General features: G+C 40.8%; 1 protein-coding gene across 1 annotated transcript in view; it reads right to left on the minus strand.

Annotated features, from left to right (window-relative positions):
* Positions 1–21,503, minus strand: part of LOC109922757 (metal transporter CNNM1-like) — a 122,216-nt gene extending 100,713 nt beyond the window's left edge. Inside the window, exon 1 of the mRNA XM_048608679.1 lies at positions 20,086–21,503. Coding sequence (XP_048464636.1) covers positions 20,086–21,496 — 1,411 coding nt within the window. The 5' untranslated portion in view covers positions 21,497–21,503. The remainder of the gene's footprint in view (positions 1–20,085) is intronic.
* Between the last annotated feature and the right edge of the window lie 429 nt (positions 21,504–21,932).

Here is a 21,932-nt window from a genome sequence, read left to right on the forward strand (position 1 = left end):
ATGCTGCTTGGCCTGCTGTGTTCATCCAGCCCTGCACCTTGTTGTCTCACAAACTTCTGTGTACACTTTGCTTTCCAAGACTTTGCCTCACTTCAACGTTAAACCATCAAATCTATTCAAGAAACTTCATTGAGGTTTGAATTAACTGTAATCTGATGCACTACCTTTATCCATATCCAGTGTTTGTGTGTAAGAGACTGAGGGTGTGGCATGGCATTCATTCAGGCTAAATGTGTGTGAATAAAGAACTTTTTTTATTAACTCACAACAGCTTGTTGCTGAATTATTTAATTGAAATACATGCTCTAAGACTAAGAAAAGACTCACTACTTTCCATACAAAACATGTTGGGTTTAGGAGGGAAGGGAGCATATACATTCTGTCTTTAACAGATAGAATAAAATAGCAGCAATTGGCCTATAATTCAGTGCACCCTCTTTCAGGGTCTACAGGATCTAACTGATACTGTTGGGCTTGCCCTCCCACTGATTAATGGGTTCTGAAATGCAGGTCCCAGCACGAGTGGCATTAGGTCTGCCTTCACACTCGCCTTCCTGTTAAAGTGCCTAACTTCTTATTTTCCATCTGACGAGACTTTGCACAATCACTTAACCTATCTATACTGCACCGTAGATTCTTTGTGTCATCCTCGTCACTTGCCTTCCCACCTATTTTTGTGTCATCTGTAAACTCGGTGATAGTACATTGGCTTTCTTCATCAGAGTCATGAATATATATTTGAAAACCCATGACCTCTGAGGCACTCCACTAGTTACAGGATGCCATCCTAAAAACAACCCTTATCCTAACTCTGTCCTCTGTGCAGTTTGCTAATCCTCTATTCATGTGAATATACTCATCATATTAAATAGCCTTACGTGTAGTATCTTATAGATAGTCTTTGGAAATCCAAATATATGACATCTAATGATGTTACATTTATCTTGCTTGTTAACTCCTCAAAGCATTCCACAAATTTATCAGGCATGATTTCCCCTTCATGAAGCCATGCTGACAGTTTGCCTATATCAAGTATTTTTAAATGCTCTGCTATTACATCTAATGTCAGAAGTCACAGAACACCAGGTTATAGTCCAACAGGTTCATTTGCAATCACAAGACTTTACAGCTCTGCTCTTTGCTCCTGATGAAGGAGCAGCACTCCAAAATCTTCTGATTTCAAATAAACCTGTTGGACTATAACCCGGTGTCATGTGACTTCTGACTATGTCCACCCCAGTTCAACACCGGCATCTCCACATCAATACATCTAATGTTCCCTCTAAGCTGCACAGCCATGTGGCCAACTGGGAGTCTCCTTGCACACTGATCGGCATGCCAATTAATTGACTTCCGCATACAGAAGTTGCTGCCATGCATGCACTTTGGAGATTGGCGCAGCTGAGAAACAATTGGGGGGGAATGTTGATTATATCTTTAATAATAAAATATAACATTTTCCCCAAGACAGATGCTAAGCTAACTGGCCTATAGTTATCAGTTCTTTTTTGTCTCCCTCTCTTTTGAATAAGGGTTCTTGGTAGTTTTCTATCTTCTTGGACTTTTCCAAAATCCACAGATTTTTGGTAAATACTACCGGTGCATCCACTATCTCTGTAGCTACTTCCTTTAATATTCAGGAATGCAACCTATCAGATCTTGGGAACTTTAGCCCCAACAGTTTCCCTAGTATTTTTCCCCTAATGGTAGTTACTATATTATTTCCTCCACCACTTTTGTCTCCTGATTTAGTATTTTTGGAAGTAATTACTATCTTCTACCTTGCAAAGTATTGATTCAACTGCTGCTATTATTATTTTCCAGGTTCAATCTCTAAGAGGCCTATGTTCACTTCAGTCACGCTCTTCCTTTACATATATTTAAAGAAACTCTTATTGTCCACGTTACTTGCTAGCTTACTGTAATATATTTTCTCCTTCATGATTATTAATTTGATCACTTTTTGCTTATTTTTAAAATTTTCTTAAATCTCTGGCTCACCACCAAGATGTGCAAACTTGAATGTTTTCTGTCAATTTGATACTATTCTTAACTCCCAAGGTTAATCATGTTTTATTTATCTCATTCCTAAGACTACTTTTTCCTCAATCTAAAGTACTCCAAAGTAAAAAAAAACAAATACTCAACTAAACCTCATAGAGTGAACTACAGGTGGTTCTTCGATACCACAATAGCTGCGTTCTTGTGTGACCTTGCACTATAGAAAATTGTGTTATAGGGAAATCGTTACAGAAAATCGCTATACCTTTACAGCAGAAAGTTCACATTATCCAAACAGTATCCACTATTCATCAATTGCATTACAGCCAATTTGCTTAACAAAACACATGTTACAGCAGAACTACCTGTACAATCATTGACAGTAGAGAACATTGTATTACAACATGTTTGCCGCCCTTTCCCTCCAGCAGGTATAGGTCAGAGTTTGGAAGGTGTTGTCGAAGGAGGCTTGATGAGTTGGTCCAGCAAAACTTGTAAATGGCACACACGCTGCTACTGCTGTGCATCCTTGGTGGAGGAGTGAATATTTAAGTTGGTCAATGGGGTGTAGATCATGTTGACTACTTTGGCCTAAATGTTGAATTTCTTGAGTGTTGTTGGAGCTGCACTCATGCAGGCAAGTGGAGAATATTCTGTCACACTCCTGCTGTACTTCGTAGAAGGAAGACAGATGCTAGGGAGACAGAGGCGAGTTAATTGCTACAGAATTCCTGGCCTCTGACCTTCTCTTGTAGACACATTTGGCTGAGTTCAGTTTCTGGTCAATGGTAATTCCAGGTTTTTGACATTGTGGAATTCAATGATGCCAAAGCCAACGCATGCAATAGCAGGGCGTGATGATTAGATTTTCCCTTTTTAGAGATGGTCATAGCTTGGTAATTATGTGGCTGATTGTACTTGCCACACATTTACTGTTTTTATGAAATTCATTTAGGGGATGTGGGCTTCGCTGATTGGGCCAGCATTTATTGCCATCTCTAGTTGTCCTGAAAAGGTAGTGAGCTGCCTTCTTGAACTGCTGTGGTCCATGTGGTGGAGATAGTACCCACAGTGCTACAGAGAACATTCTAGAACGAGGTTGTTGACTTGCTCACCGAGCTGGTTTGTTTTTTTCAGACGTTTTGTCACAAAGCTAGGTGACATCATCAGTGGAGCCTTCGATGAAGCGATGTTATTCTACTCCGCTTGGAATTTATATTATCCGATCCATTCCAACAAGATTCCTAGGACCACTAGGAATCATGGTGGTCCACAAGCCCACAACCACTCTACAAGGATTAAAGACCCCGTTCCCATAACATGCAGAACGAACATGGTTTACAAAATACCTTGCAACAACTGCCACAAACATTACATCAGACAGACAGGAAGGAAACTAGCCATCAGAATACATGGACATCAGCTAACAGCAAAACAGCACAATGAACTCTCCTTAATATCGTTTAGACAATGAAGGCCATCAATTTAACTGGGACAAAGTAACCATAGTAGCCCAAGCCAAACACAGACACACACGGGAATTCCTAGACGCATGGTTCTCTACTCATACTTAAGTCAACAAACATATAGAATTGGACCCCATACACAAATCCATACAGATCATAACCAGAAATGACAATACTTCAATAATGGACCAGACAGTATAAATTCCAAGCGGAGTAGAATAACATCGCTTCATCGGAGGCTCCAGTGATGATGTCACCTAGTATGGTGACGAAACGTCGGAACAAAACACGTCTGAGCCAGCTTGGTGAGCAAGTCAACAACCTCATCTACAACCCGAGCTACAGACTTTTGCCAAAACTTTAAACTTCTAGAACTTTGACACAATGACATTGAAAGAATAGCGATATATTCCCAAGTCAAGATGGTGAGTTGCTTGTTGGAGAATTGCCATGCATCTGCTGCCCTTGTCCTCCGAGATAGTAGTGCTCACGAGTTTGGAAGATGCTGTCGAAGGAATCTTGGCGAATTTCTGCAGTGCATTTTGTAGATGGTGCATGCTGTTGTTACTGAGCATCATTGGGGGTGGGGCTGAATGTTTGTCAATGGAATTCCAATCAGAGTGCTGCTTTGCCCTGGCAGGTGTCAAACCTCTTTAGTATTTTTGGAGATGCACTCATTCAGGCATGTGGGCGGTATTCTATCACACTTTTGACTTGTACTTTGTAGATGGTGCACTGACCTTTTGGAATCTGAAGGACTCCTAGCCTCTGACCTGCTCTTGTAGCCACAGTATTTATTTAGCTGGCCCAGTCCACTTTCTGGTAAATGGTATCCCCTTGGATGTTGACAGTGAGGGATTCTGCGATAATAATGCCACCAGATGTCATGGGGCAATGATGTGATTCTCTCTTGCCTGGCACTTACGGGCCATATATGTTACTTGCCACCTGTCAGCCAAGCCTGGATATTACCCAGGTCTTGCAGCAAATGGACCTGGGCTGATTCAGTTTCTGAGTAACTGTGAATTGTACTAAACATTACGCACACTGTAATTTTAAAAACAGAGATCCACAGACCTTTGTTGGTTCAGGATATCAATGGAAAAATGGCCAGTAAATTGAATTGAAAAAAAGATCTGCTAAGATCACACAGAATTGCAGAACAGTCTTGAAGGGTTGAATGTTCTACACCTGTCACTTTACTTCCATGTAATATATCAGATACAGAGTGGAAGAGTTCAAAACAGCAGCCTTCCACTCAGCTCACAGCCATAACGTCAATATTCTGTTGCAGTCTGCTTTTATTTCGATAGAATAATGCTGGCAGAGACAGTATGAGAAAATCAACCACTAATGATAAATTTCAAAAACACAAATTAAGAAATGAGAAAAACATGTTCATTTTACTTGCACACTTCAACATACTTTTAAAACATCATATGAATAGTGTGTGGTTTTAGAACAATAGCGCAATCAACTAAAATCTAGGGCAATCACATCAAATTCTGTTCCACATGATGAGTAAAAGCAATGTTATGCAACATAATTTATAGTGGATTATACCTAAAACATAACCATTTAATTCATATTTAATAGACACGTAAAAATAAACATGCAATATTATCTGTTCTTGACTCCAAAACAATACTAAAAAACAGAATCAATGGCAAATGCACCACTTAGTATGGAACTTAGTCATAAAGATTAGAAAAGTCCTCAGGACGAAATCTCCATTGCCTAGTCATTGATTTAATCCCCACTCTGGTCAATCTCAGCATCCAACTTGTCCTTCAGTTTACAAACTAATACACAATTTGAGCAAAGTCAACTCTACAATATCACCTGACTTCATGCATACCTAAAACTATCTGCTGCTGAAGCCCAGTTTTGTTCCTTGCAGGAATGACAATTCCAATGCTGACTTGGCTGGCTGCCCAACTTTCATCCTCCATAAATTTTCACTCATTCAAAACTCCAGTGCCTGTTTGTGAATTCTCAGCAAGTCCAGTTCATCAGTCAAACTTTATGCTCACTGACTTACACTGGTCCCCGGTCCCCCAACACCTTGATTTCACAAGTTTTCATTCTCATCTTGAAATCCTTCCTTGACCTCACACTTCTCTACGTCTGTTCCCCCCAGAACCCTTATAAACTATCAGCAACCCTTTTCTTCCAATTCTGGACTCGAACTTTCGTCATATCCATCAACTCACCAATAACAGCTATACTTTGAGACCATAAGACATAATAACAAGAGTAGGCTATTCAGTCCTTCGAGCCTTCTCTGCCATTCAATAGGATCATGGCTGGTCCGACATTGAGCTGCCTACATGTCAAGTTCAGGACTTGCCTTCCCTACCTCTTCATCTCACTATCCTCCTTTTAGGACATCTTAAAACTTAGCTCTTTGATCAAATATCTGTTTATGTCTAATGTTTCAATTCTTGGTTCATTGTCATTTTTGGTCTAATGACAGTCCTGCCAAGTGCCCTGGTATTTATCATAGTAAAGGCACTATGTATGTGGAAGGAACTGGTGTTATTACTTGTTGTTAGTTTGAAGTAGTACTGAGGCCATCACAACTTACCCTTGTCCTAAAAAAGGAAGCGAAAGTCAACAATAGTTCTTACACCTGATCATCACAGGGATTTTTCAAAGTGTCCATTTGTGGATATCAACTGATTTATTCTATTCATTCATGTGAGAATCGACGGCAAGGCAACATTTGATGGCTATCCCTAATTGCCCACGAGGTAACAGTATAAGCCGTTTTCTTGAACCAACTCAGTTCACCAGACATAGGAATTAGTCAAGTTAATTTTGTATTCTTGATGTGACAAAACCTCAACAATTACCAAAATCCTACCCTATCTGATAAGGACAGTACAAGCATTCACTAACATGAATTAAGTTTAATAAACTGTCATTAAAGTGTGCCTTAAAGAAAAGAAAGTTGGAGAGACAGAGGTTTCGTGAAGGTAATACAGGAAACTAATGTATGTCAACGGGCATGGGGTGATATGGGATTTGGTGCAAGTAAAGGTGTACATAAATAAGATTTGGATGACCTCAAATTTGGCAGGGTAAAATGTGGGCAGTCTTCCACGGGTACACAGGAACTAACATGTCTGGAGAAACAACGGCCTACCTGAGAGATTCCCCTTTCTTCTTAGACAGTAACTTGGGTTCAAGGTCATTTTCTTCCATTCCAGTGCTGAGGTGGTGAAATAATCCGATACTGGACCAACGAACCCTGTGCATAGATGGGCCAGGTGGTGTTTGCTAAAGCAGATTGTTCAGGTTTTCGCACACTGTTTCCATTGTTTGTGCTTGGCCTCCATCTCTGCTTGTTGGAGATGCTCAAAATAGCTGATGGATTCTTTTTCTAGGATTTGGACAGGCTTGGGCTAAAGATTCCATAAGCTGGTGAAGATGTTGCACTTTTTCAGGGAGGTCTTGAAATCATCTTTTTAGGTGTTATCTCTGCTCTCCTAGTAACCTCTTGTCATGATGAAAGTTGGAGAACTGGATATTTAGAATGTTGTTATCAGGCATGTGGGAGATGCAGCTTGCCCAACACTGCTGATTCATTGTCATCAATACCTTATCACTGGTGACACAGGCTTGAAAGGATAAAAGGAGTGGCAATTGTGTCAGTGGATTTGCAGGATTTTACAGAAGAACTGCTGGAGAGATTTCTCAAGGAATTGCGTTGTCTGGTATATATTGTCTATGTCTCGAATGCATACAGGAGGGTTGGCAACACTGCTGCCCTGTAGACCATGGAATTGATGTCAGGTTCGAGGCCTTCGTCATCAAACATACCATTCCTCAGAATGGCAAAAGCTGCAATGGCACACTATGGTGATATTGAATTTCACTGTTGAGGTTTGCTGTCACTAAGCTTCTCAGCAGCAGAAAGAACTGAGGCAGGAGCAGAATTGCGTGATGTTATAGATATGAAATTACTGGATTTAAGTTATGGGCTGGATCTAAGGGTGTGTTTAACATTCTGTGTTTTACTTCGAGTTTTTCCAATTTCTACAGTAATTGGTTAATTCTGCTTTACCACTCATTGAAATTATATAAATTCTTATTTCACTTTACAACAAAACATTCTGCATACTCATATACGGAAAAATAATTCTCCTGGGTGCAGCTTGAGGCCAGTTCACCTACCAATATCACTAAGTCTTCCTTAAGAAATGCAGCCAGGGCTCTTTAACACCCTTTAGCTCTGTAACTTCCTCCTTTATGTCTTGACGGTCATCCAGAGAGCTGACCTGCTATCTGAGTGCCCTGATGATGAACAAAAGAAGAGCATGAAAAAGCCCAACACAAAACCATTAACGTGTCTGCCACATTAAAAATTAATCATTCAGGCACAGGAATAGAAATCTCAGTAGACAGTATGATGTGGAGGTGCCAGAAAGTCAAAAATCACATGACACGAGGTTATAGTCCGACAAGTTTATTTGAAATCACAAGCTTTTGGAGCACAGCCCCTTCGTTAGGTGCAGTGACAGGAGAGCACACAGAGGTAGAGTTTACAGGCAGAGAGATCAAAGGGTCACAGAACTGGTGTGAGTGGAGTGAACAAAGCTGAAGTGGCTGACTGACTGCCTCCTGTTGAAACATTCATATATTCCTGCATTCTAGAAACTGCAGAAGCAGGATATGGAGAACTCTGTTAGAAAACAGACACAAGTTTGCAGATTGTTTAAGATGTAAATTCCAGTGACTTGAAACAGATTCTGGAATTTGCACCTTAATCAATTGAAACTTGCGTCTCCTTTCTAACCGAGTTCTCCACATCCTACTTCTGCAACTTCTAGAATGCAGGAATATATGAATGATTAAAGATTCAACAGGAACCAGTCAGTCAGCCATTTTAGGTTTGTTCATTCCACTCACACCAGTTGTATGATCCTTTGATCACTCTGTCCTTCACCCCTCTGCCTATAAACTCTGTGTCTGTGTGCTCTCCTCTCACTGCACCTGACGAAAGGGCTTCGCTCTGAAAGCTTGTGATTTCAAATAAACCTGTTGGTCTATCACTTGGTATTGTGTGATTTTTGACTCAGTAGAGAGTAAAGAGAGATCTGAACACACTGCGTAGTTAATATATGTCTCATGAACATTTTTAAGTGTTGCGTCATGCAAGTTGACACCAACAGTAAACACAACAGACTTCAAGGGGAGTGGGAACCAGCCCTCATTCCTTTCCTCAAAAAGTAAACAAGCTTCAGCAGTGGCAATTAGTACTGCAAAAGTTAGAAAAGGAAAATCTATTAAGTGTAAAAGAGAGAAAGAGAGAGAGAGAGACAGAAAGAAAGACAGACCTTGAGTCATCGAGATATACAGCAATGAAACAGGCCCTTTGGTGCAACCCGTCCATGCTAACCGTATATCCTATATAAATCTAGTTCCATTTGTCAGCATTTAGCCCATATCCCTCTCAACCCTTCCAATTCATATACCCATCCAGGTGCCTTTTAAGTGTTGTTATTGTACCAGCCTCTACCACTTCCTCTGGCAGCTCATTCTGCATATGCACCACCCTCTGTGTAAAAAGGGTGCCCCTTAGGTTCCTTTTATATTTTTTCCTCTCACCTTAAACTAATGCCCTCTAGTTTTGGACTCCCCCACCCCAGGAAAAAGACCTTGCCTATTTACCCTATCCATGCCCCCCATGACTTCATAAACCTCTACAAGGTCACCCCTCAGCCTCTCACACGCCAGGGAAAATAGCCCCAGTCTATTCAGCCTCTCCCTATAGCTTAAACCCTCCAACCCTGGCAACATCCTTGTATATCTTTTCTGAACCCTTTCTAGTTTCACAACATCCTTCCTTCGGAGGGAGACCAGAATTGCATGCAATAGTCCAAAAGTGGCCGAACCAATGTCCTGTGCAGTCACAATATGTCCCGACTCCTATTCTCAATGCACTGACCAATTAAAGCAAGCATACCAATGCCTACTCCACTTTCAAGGAACTATGAACCTGCCCTTCAAGGTCTCTTTGTTCAGCAACACTCCCCAGGACCTTACCATTGTGTGTGTAAGTCCTGCCTTGATTTGTCTTTCCAAAATGCAGCACCTCACATTTATCTAAATTAAACTCTGTCTGCCCCCACTCCTCGGCCCATTGGCCCATCTGATCAAGATCCTATTGTATTCTGAGGTAACCTTCCTTTTCTTCTTCTTCTTCGAGAAAGTGAACAAGAAAAATACTGAGCGGGAAAGATGCTAAGGCTCATTATAAAAGTCAAATATTTTGGTCTAACGTTCCATTAAAAAAACAGGATTTTATTGATTGAAGGAAAGGTGGAGCTCTGCTTTTATACATTTTTGCCTTTTTAGGCATAAGTGATGTAAACAAGGCAGCATCTGATTGTCCCTCACCAGTTATCCTGATGGAAGTCTTGAAATGCAGTGGGTGACTTTCCTGGCCCTCAGCCAGAAGCACTGGGTTCATGTTCCACTTGAGGATCAAATGGTCAGAGAAGATTTAAAATATAAGAAATAGGAGCAGAAAGAGGCCACTTGACTCAGCAAGCCTGCTCCACCATTCAACACGATCAGGTATACAACATGGCCAAACAGATTGATTTTTAACCTCCAAGCAGTAACAGGAGAATCTCTTGGTCAGTCACATGATGCAGAGAGACGACACTCAAGCTATAGTTGCTCTTGATAAGTTTCCTAAACCAGGTCACTAGCCTACCTACAGAAACAGATGCAAACAAGTCCTTCCTTTGCCTCACGTGACTCTAGTCAAGGGAAGAAATTCAAGATCATGTTATTCTGAATACATTACGTGTAAACCATGTTGTATGTAAGGGAATACACTGCATGTAGTGCAGATCAAATAGGGATGACAAGTTCCCTTTTATGTAGGGCAGCAATAAACTGGTTAGGTTTTTAATATAACCCAACAGTTTTCATGGTCTTTCTGATGCTAACAAAACCCCCACCCAAATTATCAGATTTACTGAATTCAGCTTTAAAAACTTTAAGAAAAACTGCAAAGGTGTTATGACATGGAGACAGATAGCCTAACAAAATCAGCTTTTCTACTTCTACGTTTGCAACACAGTAAAATTGAAACCAAACATCCCAAAAGTTACTCCAATGGTTCCTAACCAGACCTATGAAGAACCAGTCCCAGACTTCGTGAATAATTAATTTCAGGTGTTGGTTTTGCATCTTAAAATAAAAGAGTTAAAACATTTTTAAAATATATAATGACTTAACCATACCAAAGTTAAACAACAAGGTAAACTAATTAATATCTATATTTTAAACCAAACCGTGCTTTTCACTTCCCAGTCTCAGAAAAGACAGACAGATAAACAAACGAACACAGTTAAGGAATAAATAAAATAAACTAACAAAATCAGCCAGATTACTTAAATCATTTTAACGATGCATTGTTTCACAGGCTTAGAAGTGGAGTCCTTGGTTGTTTTTCTAGAAACATTGAACAGGGTCACCTTCTCAGTTCACTCAGGTACAGATAGCAAATCTGCTAACTCAGCTTTCTACTTTTTGTGCTACTTTTTCTACTTTTGGAAACTAGTGTGGGAGATTATGCAGGGAGCTTTTAAATCTTCATACTGTGTCAACAGCAGCCAAACTCATCACTGAAAACATAGCTTCAAAATAAACTTCAATTCGGTTCTACCCTGAGAAGCTGACTGTCTTTTCACAAGGCCTCAATTACCATTCGAAACCCACCATCTGTTGATTAGAGCCTCCTCCAGACTTGCTAGAGCAAATTTCCAGGTTCTAATCTCGTTTACAGCCAAATCCTGCTTTATGTTTAAACACAATATCGTTCAGGGGTCACTGTGCCTGCAGGAATCCTTTTAATAAAGGATCAACCTGTAAATAACCTTCAGAGGAAGCAGTTCTGAGGAAGGGTCACCAGACCCGAAACGTTAACTCTGTTTTTTCCTTCACAGATGCTGCTGGACCTGCTGAGCTTTTCCAGCAACTTCTGTTTTGTTTCCTAATAACCTTTAAACGTGGCCTCAAAAATAAACAAAAGCTTGACTGGTCTATTCTTTTCCTTTTACCACAAGCTATTTCACAAAGTACACAAATCATCTTCAGCTCACAATTCCCAGTTCACACCTCCAAACCAAAATTGATAAAAGAACAAAAATAAAAATAACGAAAAATTAGCAAGGATTCTAAATAAGGCAATTGACACAGTAGAGAAAAGATTCACAAGATTGGTTTCATGAATGAGGAACTTCAGTTAAATACACAGCTTGGAGAGAATGTTATGAAGTAATTTTTAATATTCAAAATCATGATGGATCTAGACACTATAGATTGGAAAAAAAAACTGTTCCCATTAATGGAAGGATGTAGAACAAGGAGACACAGATTTAAGTACTTGGCAAAAGGATCAATGGAGCCACAAGACTTTTTTTTCAGACACAAATGTTTATAGTCTGGATTGTACTGCCTGAGAACATGCCAGAGGCAGGTTCAATCAAGGCATCAAAACAAGGAATTGCATTATTATCTTGGAAGAATGAATGTGCAGGATTACAGGGAAGTAGTAGGGGAATGGCAGTAAGCGATTTGTTCATTGAAAGAGCTAGCACCGACAGACATATTGCCTAAATGACATCCTGCACTTTTAAGTTCTGTGAATCTTCCAATATGGGATCCAGACTATACTTCAAGGTTGCCAGTTCACGTGATTCAAAAGGGATTATGCCCTGCACTAATCCACAAGGTAAAAGCAAGCTACACCAAGACTTAAGCTAAATTACATTCCATGGTACCACTTTTTTTCTATGAAACATGCCATTTGTAGAGACAAAGGTCTGTACTCCTGCAGCCAGCAGTTGCCAAAAATGGTTCTACTAAACTGGACTAGAGAAGAAAATGAATCAGAGTTCACTCCCAATTGTTGTCTAATGACACCCAATTGGAAAATAAGCTGACACTCACTGGCTAAACTCAAAGCTGAAGCATGGTCACACAGTGAGACATCAAGAATTGGCCAGTAATTGCAGGACCATTTCAAAATGAACCAGCATTCTCAACTGGGTGGTGGGGAGGCTCGAATGTATTGTTAAATTATTCAAACATATCATGTCAACACAACTAAGTATTAAAATAACATTTCAACGATCTTGTAAACATCTTTCAAAATGTGGTTTTTTAAAAGTATTTTTCTATCAAAAATAGAAACTTCACATTCTAATGAATGTTAATTCTACCATCTGAGGCTCTGTTGAGAAATAACATCTGTGTTTGTTTAGTGAGTCTGATGATTCATTATGGATTAATAGAATGCCAAGTTAAATATATGCAATATCAAAGTAACCAGCATTACAATTAACCATCTCTATTGCTATAATCAAATTAGCACAATACCAGGAGGCAGTTTAGAAATGTCTATACGAACAGCAGAATTTGTGCTATGGGTTATTGACAAAAAAAATCGTTAACTATATTTTTAAAATGTGAAGGAACAATCTAACATCTTTATATGTTTACTTGTTGAGTTTTAAGCGAAAAAAAACTTGATGAGAATTCTTTAACGTTTAAGGAAGTTGAACGAAATGTTGAATCAAAGTGACATAACTATTGCCGCATTTATAAATTGTGACCTTGTCTCAGATTTTTTTTTAAAAACTTGTTAATACAAAAATACTGCATTCAAAAGCAGTTATGTACTATATATGAGTTGTGCTTTTAAGGCCAAAAATGTTGTAATCTGCCTGGCAGCAGGACATTAATGGTGACCAAGTAAATGTTCTCTGTTGATTGCCTTTTCCATTATTTCTTCCATCTTGGTCTGACTGCAATCCATTTATAATGTTCAGCAATTCAATATCAACATTGCCAATTGTGTTTCTACAGAGTAACTGTTAAGTAAATGGTTAATTGCACATTATTTGAAGAATAGCTGCTAAGCCTACATGTGAAGCGCAACTGACATAACGATGTCAGATCAAGCAGACCTGAAACATGAATCTGTACAGTACCAGAGATATCCTCACTTACCACCTCGTGTGTATAGTTTTGTTCAATAATGCCAGCCAATGTTTATTCACCTAAATACCAAAAAGGAGTAAAGAATAAACAATCTGTAGCAGTATAAGATAAAGGCATATTAACATCTTCCAGGGCAACTCATGGTGTGCTGCAAATACAAGCTTTGCCAGTGATACTATGTTCAGAAATAAAAGAAAAAACACTTTCAATAATACTTTCATCAGCAGGATCTATCCTTGGAGTCAGTAACTTAGTTTTTGAGCATCAAAATCCATTGTTATATATTTCATTGTTTTATACTCCAATATGGTTTTTAGCAGACCACCAGCAAAACAATGTTGGAATCAGAAAGCTGAAAATTACAAAAATGTTGATTTTGTTCCAGTTTATGTCACCTTCCTTCCTAATTTAACTATTGGAACCTGGATAAGCTGGCAAATCTGCACTGACTCCTTTAATGAACAATGTATTCTAAGGTGCAATACCTATAATTCTGCACAATACTCAGATGTGTTCTAACCAAAGTTACAAAAAAATGTTCTCGTTTAAATACTAGTCCTCTAGATATAAAGACTAACATTCCATTGACCATCTTGATTATTTTTTGTGCCTGATCACCATATTTTAGAGATGTGTGTAAACAGGCTCCTAAATCTCAGCTGGTCACTGTAGGAAGTCAGGTTTCAGCCAATCTGCCTGCTGTTTCTTAGGAAGTGATTCTAGTGCCTGCACTAAGGAATATTCATTATTAACATCCTGTCACTGAAAAACAGATGGGAATTTTATGTAGCCAATTACATTAAAGTGCCACATTGAGTTTCAAAAACATGACCTTTCTATGTTTCTTCCATCAATACTTTATTTCCTTTGAGAGAAGAAAACATGGTACAATAGAAAGGACAGCATAGTGGTCATGTTACTGGTCTAGTAATCCAAAGCTTGGAGTAATACTCCAGAGACAAATTCAAATCCCAGATGGGAAATCTAAATTCAGTTAATTAAATAAAAATCTAGAATAAAAGGCTCGCATTGGGTATGGTAAGCATGAAATGTCCAGTTCTTTGTAAAATTCCATCTGGTTCACTCATAGGGAAGGAAGTATGTCATCCTTAGAGGGTCAAACCCATATGTAACCCCAGACAAATAAAAGCTAAGTATTGTGGATGCTGTAGCTCTGAAATAAAAAGACAGAAAGTGCTGGTGAAACTCAGCAGATCTGGTAGCATCTGTGAAACAGAGAAACAGAGAAACAGAAGTCATCTTGAACTTGAAGGATTAACTCTCTTGTTTACTAGCGAAACTACTGGGGTTAAAGAAAGTGGCTACAGAAATAGTAGATGCACTTGTGTTAAACTTCCAAGAATCCTTAGATTCTGGAGAAATCCCAGAAGATTGGAAAAGTGTCAATGTAACACCTTTATTTAGAAAGGGGAGGAGATACAACTATAGCTTAACGTTTGTTATTGGGAAAATATTAAAGTCCATTATAAAATATGTAATAGCTGAGCATTTTAAACTACATAATACGATTATGTGAAAGTCTGCGTAGCTTCACATTGGGGGAAATCACATCTGGCAAATTTAGTTAAATTCTTTTAGGAGGTAACAGGTAAGATGGGAAAAGGGGAAATAATGGATGCATTATGTTTGGATTTTCAGAAGGCATTTGATAAGGTACCACACATTTGGTTACTTAATAAGATAAGAACTTATGATGTTGGTGGTAGTATATTAACATGAAAAGTGGATTAGCAAACTGACAGAAGACAGAGTCGGGTTAAGGGAAGCATTTTCAGTACGACAATCTGTAACTACTGGAGGACCACGGGGATCAGTGCTGGGGCAACAATTATTTACAATATATATTAATAACTTGAATGAGGAAAGTGACTGTGCTATAACCAAGATTGTAGATGATACAAAAACTAATGGGAAGGCAAGTGGTTAGGCTATTGGGCAAAAATTTAGCAAATTAAATATGCTGTGGGAAAAAGTAATGTACTTTGACAGGTATACAGGAGCTGTATGTGATTTCAATGGAGAAAGATCCAGAACAAAGGGATTAGGGAGTCCTCAGCCATAAATCATAAAAAGCTAGCAAAGTTCAGCAGGTAATTGGGAAGGCAAATGGAAAGGTTAGTCTTTATTATGAAAGGAATGGAGCATAAAAGTCAAGAGGTTTTGCTAAACCCATATAAGACACTAGTCAGGCCATAGCTGGAATACTGTGAGCAGTTTTGAGTATCTTATCTAAGGTAAGACACATTGGCATTAGAAGCAGTCCACAGAAGTTTCACCAGGCTGATCCTGGGTAGGGAGGGGCTGTCTTATAAGGAAAGGTTGAGCTGTCAGCTTTGGAATTTAGATGAATGAGAGGATATCTTACTGAAATATATAGAATTCTTTGGGGACTTGACAGGCTAGATACTGAGAGATTGTTTCCACTTCTGGAAGAGTCTAAGACCAGAGGCATAATCTCAGAATAAGGGGTTGCATATTTAAGAAAGAGATGAGGAAGAATACCTTCTTTCAAAGGGTAGTGAATCTGTGGAATTTTGTACAATAGAGAGCTACAGATACTGGGTTGTTAAATCTATTCAATGTTGAGGTAGATAGATTTTTAATCAGTAAAGGAAACAAAGGTTATAGGGAAAAGACAGCAAAGTGGTGTGATGGGTTACCAGATCAGCTATGATCTCACTGAATGGTCTACTTTTGCTTCTATATTTTCTGGTCTAATGGTCTCCTGTAAAATCCTCATGGAGACAAAGATTCATTTCACATGAAAAACACCTTTTAGTATGTAGGTAGCACTACCACCATGATAAATCGGAAAGTAATCCTACCAGCTCAAGCTATCCACAAAGCAATGTGGGCCTAGGTAGCAGTACTGTTTTCCACCGTACTCTGTAACCATATTACCTGACGTATTCCTTTTTCTATTGTTATCACTAAGTTAGGGGATCAATTCTAGTTCAATGAGTTGTAGAAGGGTGTGCTAACAGGAGTACTAGGCATGTCTAAAACTGCGATGCTAACCTTATGAAGCTGCACCACAGGACTGTAAGCAGGTAAACAGAAAAAGCAGCATACTATAGGCAGAGCTATGTAATCCAACACTGTCCAATCACAGCAGAGCTCTGAAGCCATGCCACATCCAACTGTAATTGGCAGATAATGAAATAACTGACAAGAGGATAAGGCAACATTAAAATCCCAACCTAAAATGATGGAAAGACTGACCACTGAATGTAGAGGTAAGGCATCTGCAACTACCTTCAGCCAGAAGTGTCAAGCATCTGATCTCGCTTCACCTTCTTCTAAGATTCACACCATCACAGAAATCAGGCTTCAGCCACTTCTATCCACACCATAAAAAAACAGCTAAATGTGCTGGATATATCAAATACTATAAGCCCCAACAGTATGACTATAGTACTGAAGATTGTGCACCAGAACTGGCCATACCTCTAGCTAAGTTGGTCCACTACAGTGAAAATGTTAGTACCTATCCAACAAAGTGGAATTGCCCAACTATGTCCTGACAACAAAAAGAACAATCAAACTGATTTGGCCAACTGTCAACTAATCAGTCTAAATATATTTTAATCATCTTGTTCACAAATGTTATGACACACCTCTGAAGCAGGTGAGTCTACAACTCAAGCTTTCTAGTTCAGGGCCCTATATCTGAGGAAGGATGTACTGGCCCTGGAGCAGGTTCAGAGGAGGTTCACAAGAATGGTCCCAGGAATGAAAAGCTTAACATATGAGGAACGTTTGAGGTCTCTGGGACTATACTCATTGGAGTTTAGAAGGATGAGGGGGGATCTAATTGAAACTTACAGATACTGAATGGCCTGGACAGAGTAGATGTTGGGAAGATGCTTTCATTTGTAGGAGAGACTAGAACCCGAAGGTACAGCCTTAGAGTAAAGAGAAGACCTATTAGAACGGAGATAAGGAGAAACTTCTTCAGCCAGAGAGTGGTGAATCTATGGAATTCACTGCCACAGAAGGCTGTGGAGGCCAGGTCGTTGAGTACATTTAAGACTGAGATAGATAGGCTCTTGATTATCAAGGGGATCAAGGGTAACGGGGAGAGCGCGGGAGAATGGGGTTGAGGAACTTATCAGCCATGATTGAATGGCGGAGCAGACTTGATGGGCCGAACAGCCTACTTTCTGCTCCTATGTCTTATAGATATAACCACCATTTTACAAGAGCCCCATACCAATCAGTCTACTCTCGATCTGGGAATGGAAGGTACCAATGACAGTGCAATCAAGCAGACTTACTCATCAGTAATCTGCTTACAAATGCTCAGTTTAGGGCTGTTGTCACAGTGTGGAAGTATTCCTGCCTTTGAGCTAGAAGGCCTGGGTTCAAGTTGCAGCTGCTTCAGAAGTGTGTTACGGCACATCTGAAAGTTTGATTAAAAATGTCTACAAAAGTTCAGTTTGGATTCAGTGAGGGCCACTCAGCTCCAGACTGCATCCCAGACGGGATTCAAACATGGACAAGAGAGCCGAACTCCAGTAGTGAAATGAGAGTGGCAACACGGCAGTCTTGGAGTAAGCATGGCATCGAAGACCCCATTGTAAACATTGAATCGATAGCAATCAGGGGAAAGGCTAATGTCACATTTAGCATTAAAAGAAGATTGTTGTGGTTGTTGGAGGCTGATCATGTTAGGCCCAGATAATGCTGCGTGAGTTTGGACAGATTCCCTACTTCCTTATAACCAATCTGTGGACCAGGTTAATAATTTGCCCTTCAATTCCAAGAGCTTCAATTTTAGCTAACATGTTTTACGTGGAACGTTATAAATGCCTAAGTGTTCTCATAAACTTATGCAATAACAAACAAAAATGATACGGCCTTACTTGCAACTCTCACAATTACAGAAAATTTTTCAAAACTTGCAATCAGTGAAGGAAATTTAATTATATTGAACGGTGCATTAAAATTTTCTGATATAAATTTCGAACATTGGAAATATCTGCCAATCACTGGACTTAAACATAAAATATTCGCAATCTGAATACTTATGTGTCATAATGTAGTAAATTTTTTTGCAATATTGCAGATGTTCCTTCACAGGATTTTGGTTAAATGTAATTTCATACTGAGTCACAGAGGCTAGCAGTAGGATAGAGAACCAAAAGCTTGCTCAGAGGTAAGCTTTAAGGACCATCTCTATTTCCTTCTTTGAGCCGGGGAAATATAGGTCCTAGGTAACTGAAGCGCGCCTGCCAATAAAGCTATAAAAATGCGGAAATCTAAAAACTGTAGAACAGGGAAAATTATAGAGACTTGAAGAAATAAGACAACGAAAGGATTTGAAAACAGGATGAAAATTTTATAAACAGACATTGGTGAACCAAGTCACAATAAAGGGAAGTAAGCACAGAAGTGATGGGTGAACAGAATTTGGTGCACAGTTTGGAGGCAGCTACTGAGTTTTGGATGAGCTCAAGTTTATGCAAGTTCCAAGATGGGGAGCGTTTGAATTTTTGGGTCTAGAAGCATGAACAACGGCTTAAACAGCAAGGGTGGAACTGAGTGATGTTATAGACGTGGAAGTAAGGTGTCACAGTGATGGAACAGATGTGTGAATGAAAATTCAACTTTGAAACAAAAAATTGCCAATGTTAGACCTCTTGTGGCACAGGGGTACTGGGCTTGCCTCTGGAAGTGCTGTTCTGGAGGTCTATCACAACGTATCCGAACAGGTTGATTTAAAATATTTAAGAATTGTCAATTGTCTGTTTTAGTATCAGGCAGCCAACTAAAAAGTACTGAGCAGAACATCTTTTGGAATACCTCTTGACAAAGCAGTCCCATCCACAGTCAAACTCTTTTCTGAGTGTAGAAATTCAGTTGTTAGTGATGTTACTGTAGTGCAGGGGAGGCAATAGCATACTGGTAATGTCACGAAACTAGCAATCTATAATTTCAGACTAATGTTTTGGGGAATATTATGGATTTGAATCTGATCACGGCAGACAGTCTAATGGTGACCACATAAACACTGCCAATTGTGGTAAATGCCTATCTCATTCACCACTATCATTTAGGGAGGGAAATCTACTTTTCTTACCTGGTCTGGCCTACATGTGCCTCCAGACTGACAGGAATGTGACTGATTCTTAATTGGCTGCTGGACAATTAGGGATGGGCAATAAATGCTGGCCAGCTAGCAACATCCACATCCCATGAGCAACCTCTTTTAAAAATAAAGAGGATTGTAGACAAATCAAACAATGTAATTATTTCACAAAATAATATAAATCAGACCTTGGACAGCAACATTAAAAAACTTGCAATTCCAAACAGGCTTTTACGAATATCCACAAAGCTGGCTATTTCACAGTACAGGTGGCAGCTATTAGGCCCATTAGAGTCATGCTAGTGCTTTGAAAAAGCTATCCAATTTGGATGCTCTTTAATTGTAGCCCTGGAATGTTTACCTTTGAGTAAATTGTTAATTCTAAAATAGTAATACAATGGGCCAAAACCAATGCCATATCTAACAGTAATGTTGGCAGGCTCAATGAGCGACACTCAAATTCTAAATGCACCAACTTGCCTTTTTTAAAGTCTTCCAGCACAGCATCCAGTTTTGCGTCATTAAACACAAAATGCAGAGGATGGTTATAAAACTTTGTCATTGTTGCTAAAGGCATGTCATCATCTGGGTCAACAAATGCCAAATCTTTCACATAAAGTATGTCAACAATGTTTGAGCGTTCATTCTCATATACAGGAATTCTTGTATAGCCACTCTGCATGATTTCTGACATGGTCGCAAAGTCCAGGACAGCCTCAGAGCTCAGCATGAAGCAATCGCCTAGAGGGGTCAGGACATCTTCGACTGTCTTCTTCCTGAGTTCAAGGGCTCCCTCGATGATATTGAGCTCCTCTTTAACTAGATCGTTGTAAGGATCAGTCACCTTGAGCATCTCGATCAGCTTTTCTCTTGTGTAGAAGTTGCTGATCTGCTGTTGCAAGATGACGTCCAGGAGTTTGCTGATGGGGTACGAGGCTGGAAAGCTGACGATCATGAAAAATTTAGTCACCAAGATGGTCTTGGAAGCTAAGGCCAGGCCATGCCGGGAGCAGATGGCGTGGGGGAGGATCTCGCCAAAGAAAAATATACAACTGGTACAGACAACGATTGTCAGCCACGTGTTGTGGAACATCTCGCAAAGCCAGACGGTTAGAGAGCAGTTCATCAGGGCATGTCCTAGCAGCAAGGTGCACAGCAGGTAGTTGCCATGTCTCCTCACGGATTCGATGCGTTCTGAGTACTTCCTCTCGTCCTCGTTGCCGCTGTTTTTGATGACCCTGAGCTCCACCGGGTCCAGAGCCATAAGGCTGATGTGCAGGACGCTGAAGAGGGTGGACAGGCAGAGGAAAAGCAAGGAGATGAGGATCTGGAACCTGAGGGTGCTTGTCGGCTCCTTCTCCACCACGGCCAGGTGGAAATCCTCAGTCTTGAAGGCGATCCAGTCGTGAGCGTCCCGGCCCCCGATGCGGGCGCACAACGAGTAGTACTTGATCTTCTCATCCTTCCTCAGGTACTTAGCCTCCAGCTCCACCAGGACCGAGCGGTTGTTCAGACTCGAGCCCAGGATGGCGATGTCCGAGCTGCCCTGCTGGCAGAGCCGCTGGGACTGTCGCTGCTGGCGGGCGCCGCCGGCCGCCGTCTCCAGCAGGCCGCTCACCTCCACAAACGAGAGGCCGGGGCCTCGGGCTCCGCCGTCGCCCAGCAACCCGCTCCACCTCAGGCCCGTACCGTACAGCCGCAGTTTGAAGCGGGTGCCCTCCGTCACCTTCAGCAGACCGCCTTCCAGGAACACGGAGCCCGCCACCGTACTGTCCGGCCTCATGCTCAGCAACTCGGAACGGGACGTCGGCGAAACGGTCTGAGAGGCTGCGGCCGTCGTCCACAACCAGAGGTAAACGGCCAAAGGCGGCCAGCCGCACAGCGCCGCCATCTTACTGAGGGAGAGAGCTCGCGGCCAGGGGGCGGAGCCTAGTGGGGGAAATGGGCGGGACCGCGTGGGAAATGGGTGTGGCTGACGTGAATGGGCGGAACTAAGTGAGGAATTTGCGCAGAGCGGAGAAATGGGCGGAGCTGAACGTGGAGTAGGCGGGGCAGAATGATGAATGGGCGTGGCTAATCAGTGAAAGGGCGAGACCGATCGGAGGGGGGCGGAGTGTGACGAAATGGGCGAAGCTGAGCTTGAAATGGGCGGGGATGAGCGGCAACACAGTGTGGAGCTGGAGGAACACAGCAGGCCAGGCAGCATCAGAGGAGCAGGAAAGCTGGCGTGACGGAGCGTGGGGTGGGCAGGGTGATGTGGGGGGAATGGGCGGGGCCGAGCGCTGAGTGGGCGGAGCTAGAAATGGAGACGGCGCAACGGAGGAGTG

The sequence above is a fragment of the Rhincodon typus genome, chromosome 20 (genome assembly GCF_021869965.1).
Source record: "Rhincodon typus isolate 14 chromosome 20, sRhiTyp1.1, whole genome shotgun sequence".
Lineage (NCBI taxonomy): Eukaryota > Metazoa > Chordata > Chondrichthyes > Orectolobiformes > Rhincodontidae > Rhincodon > Rhincodon typus.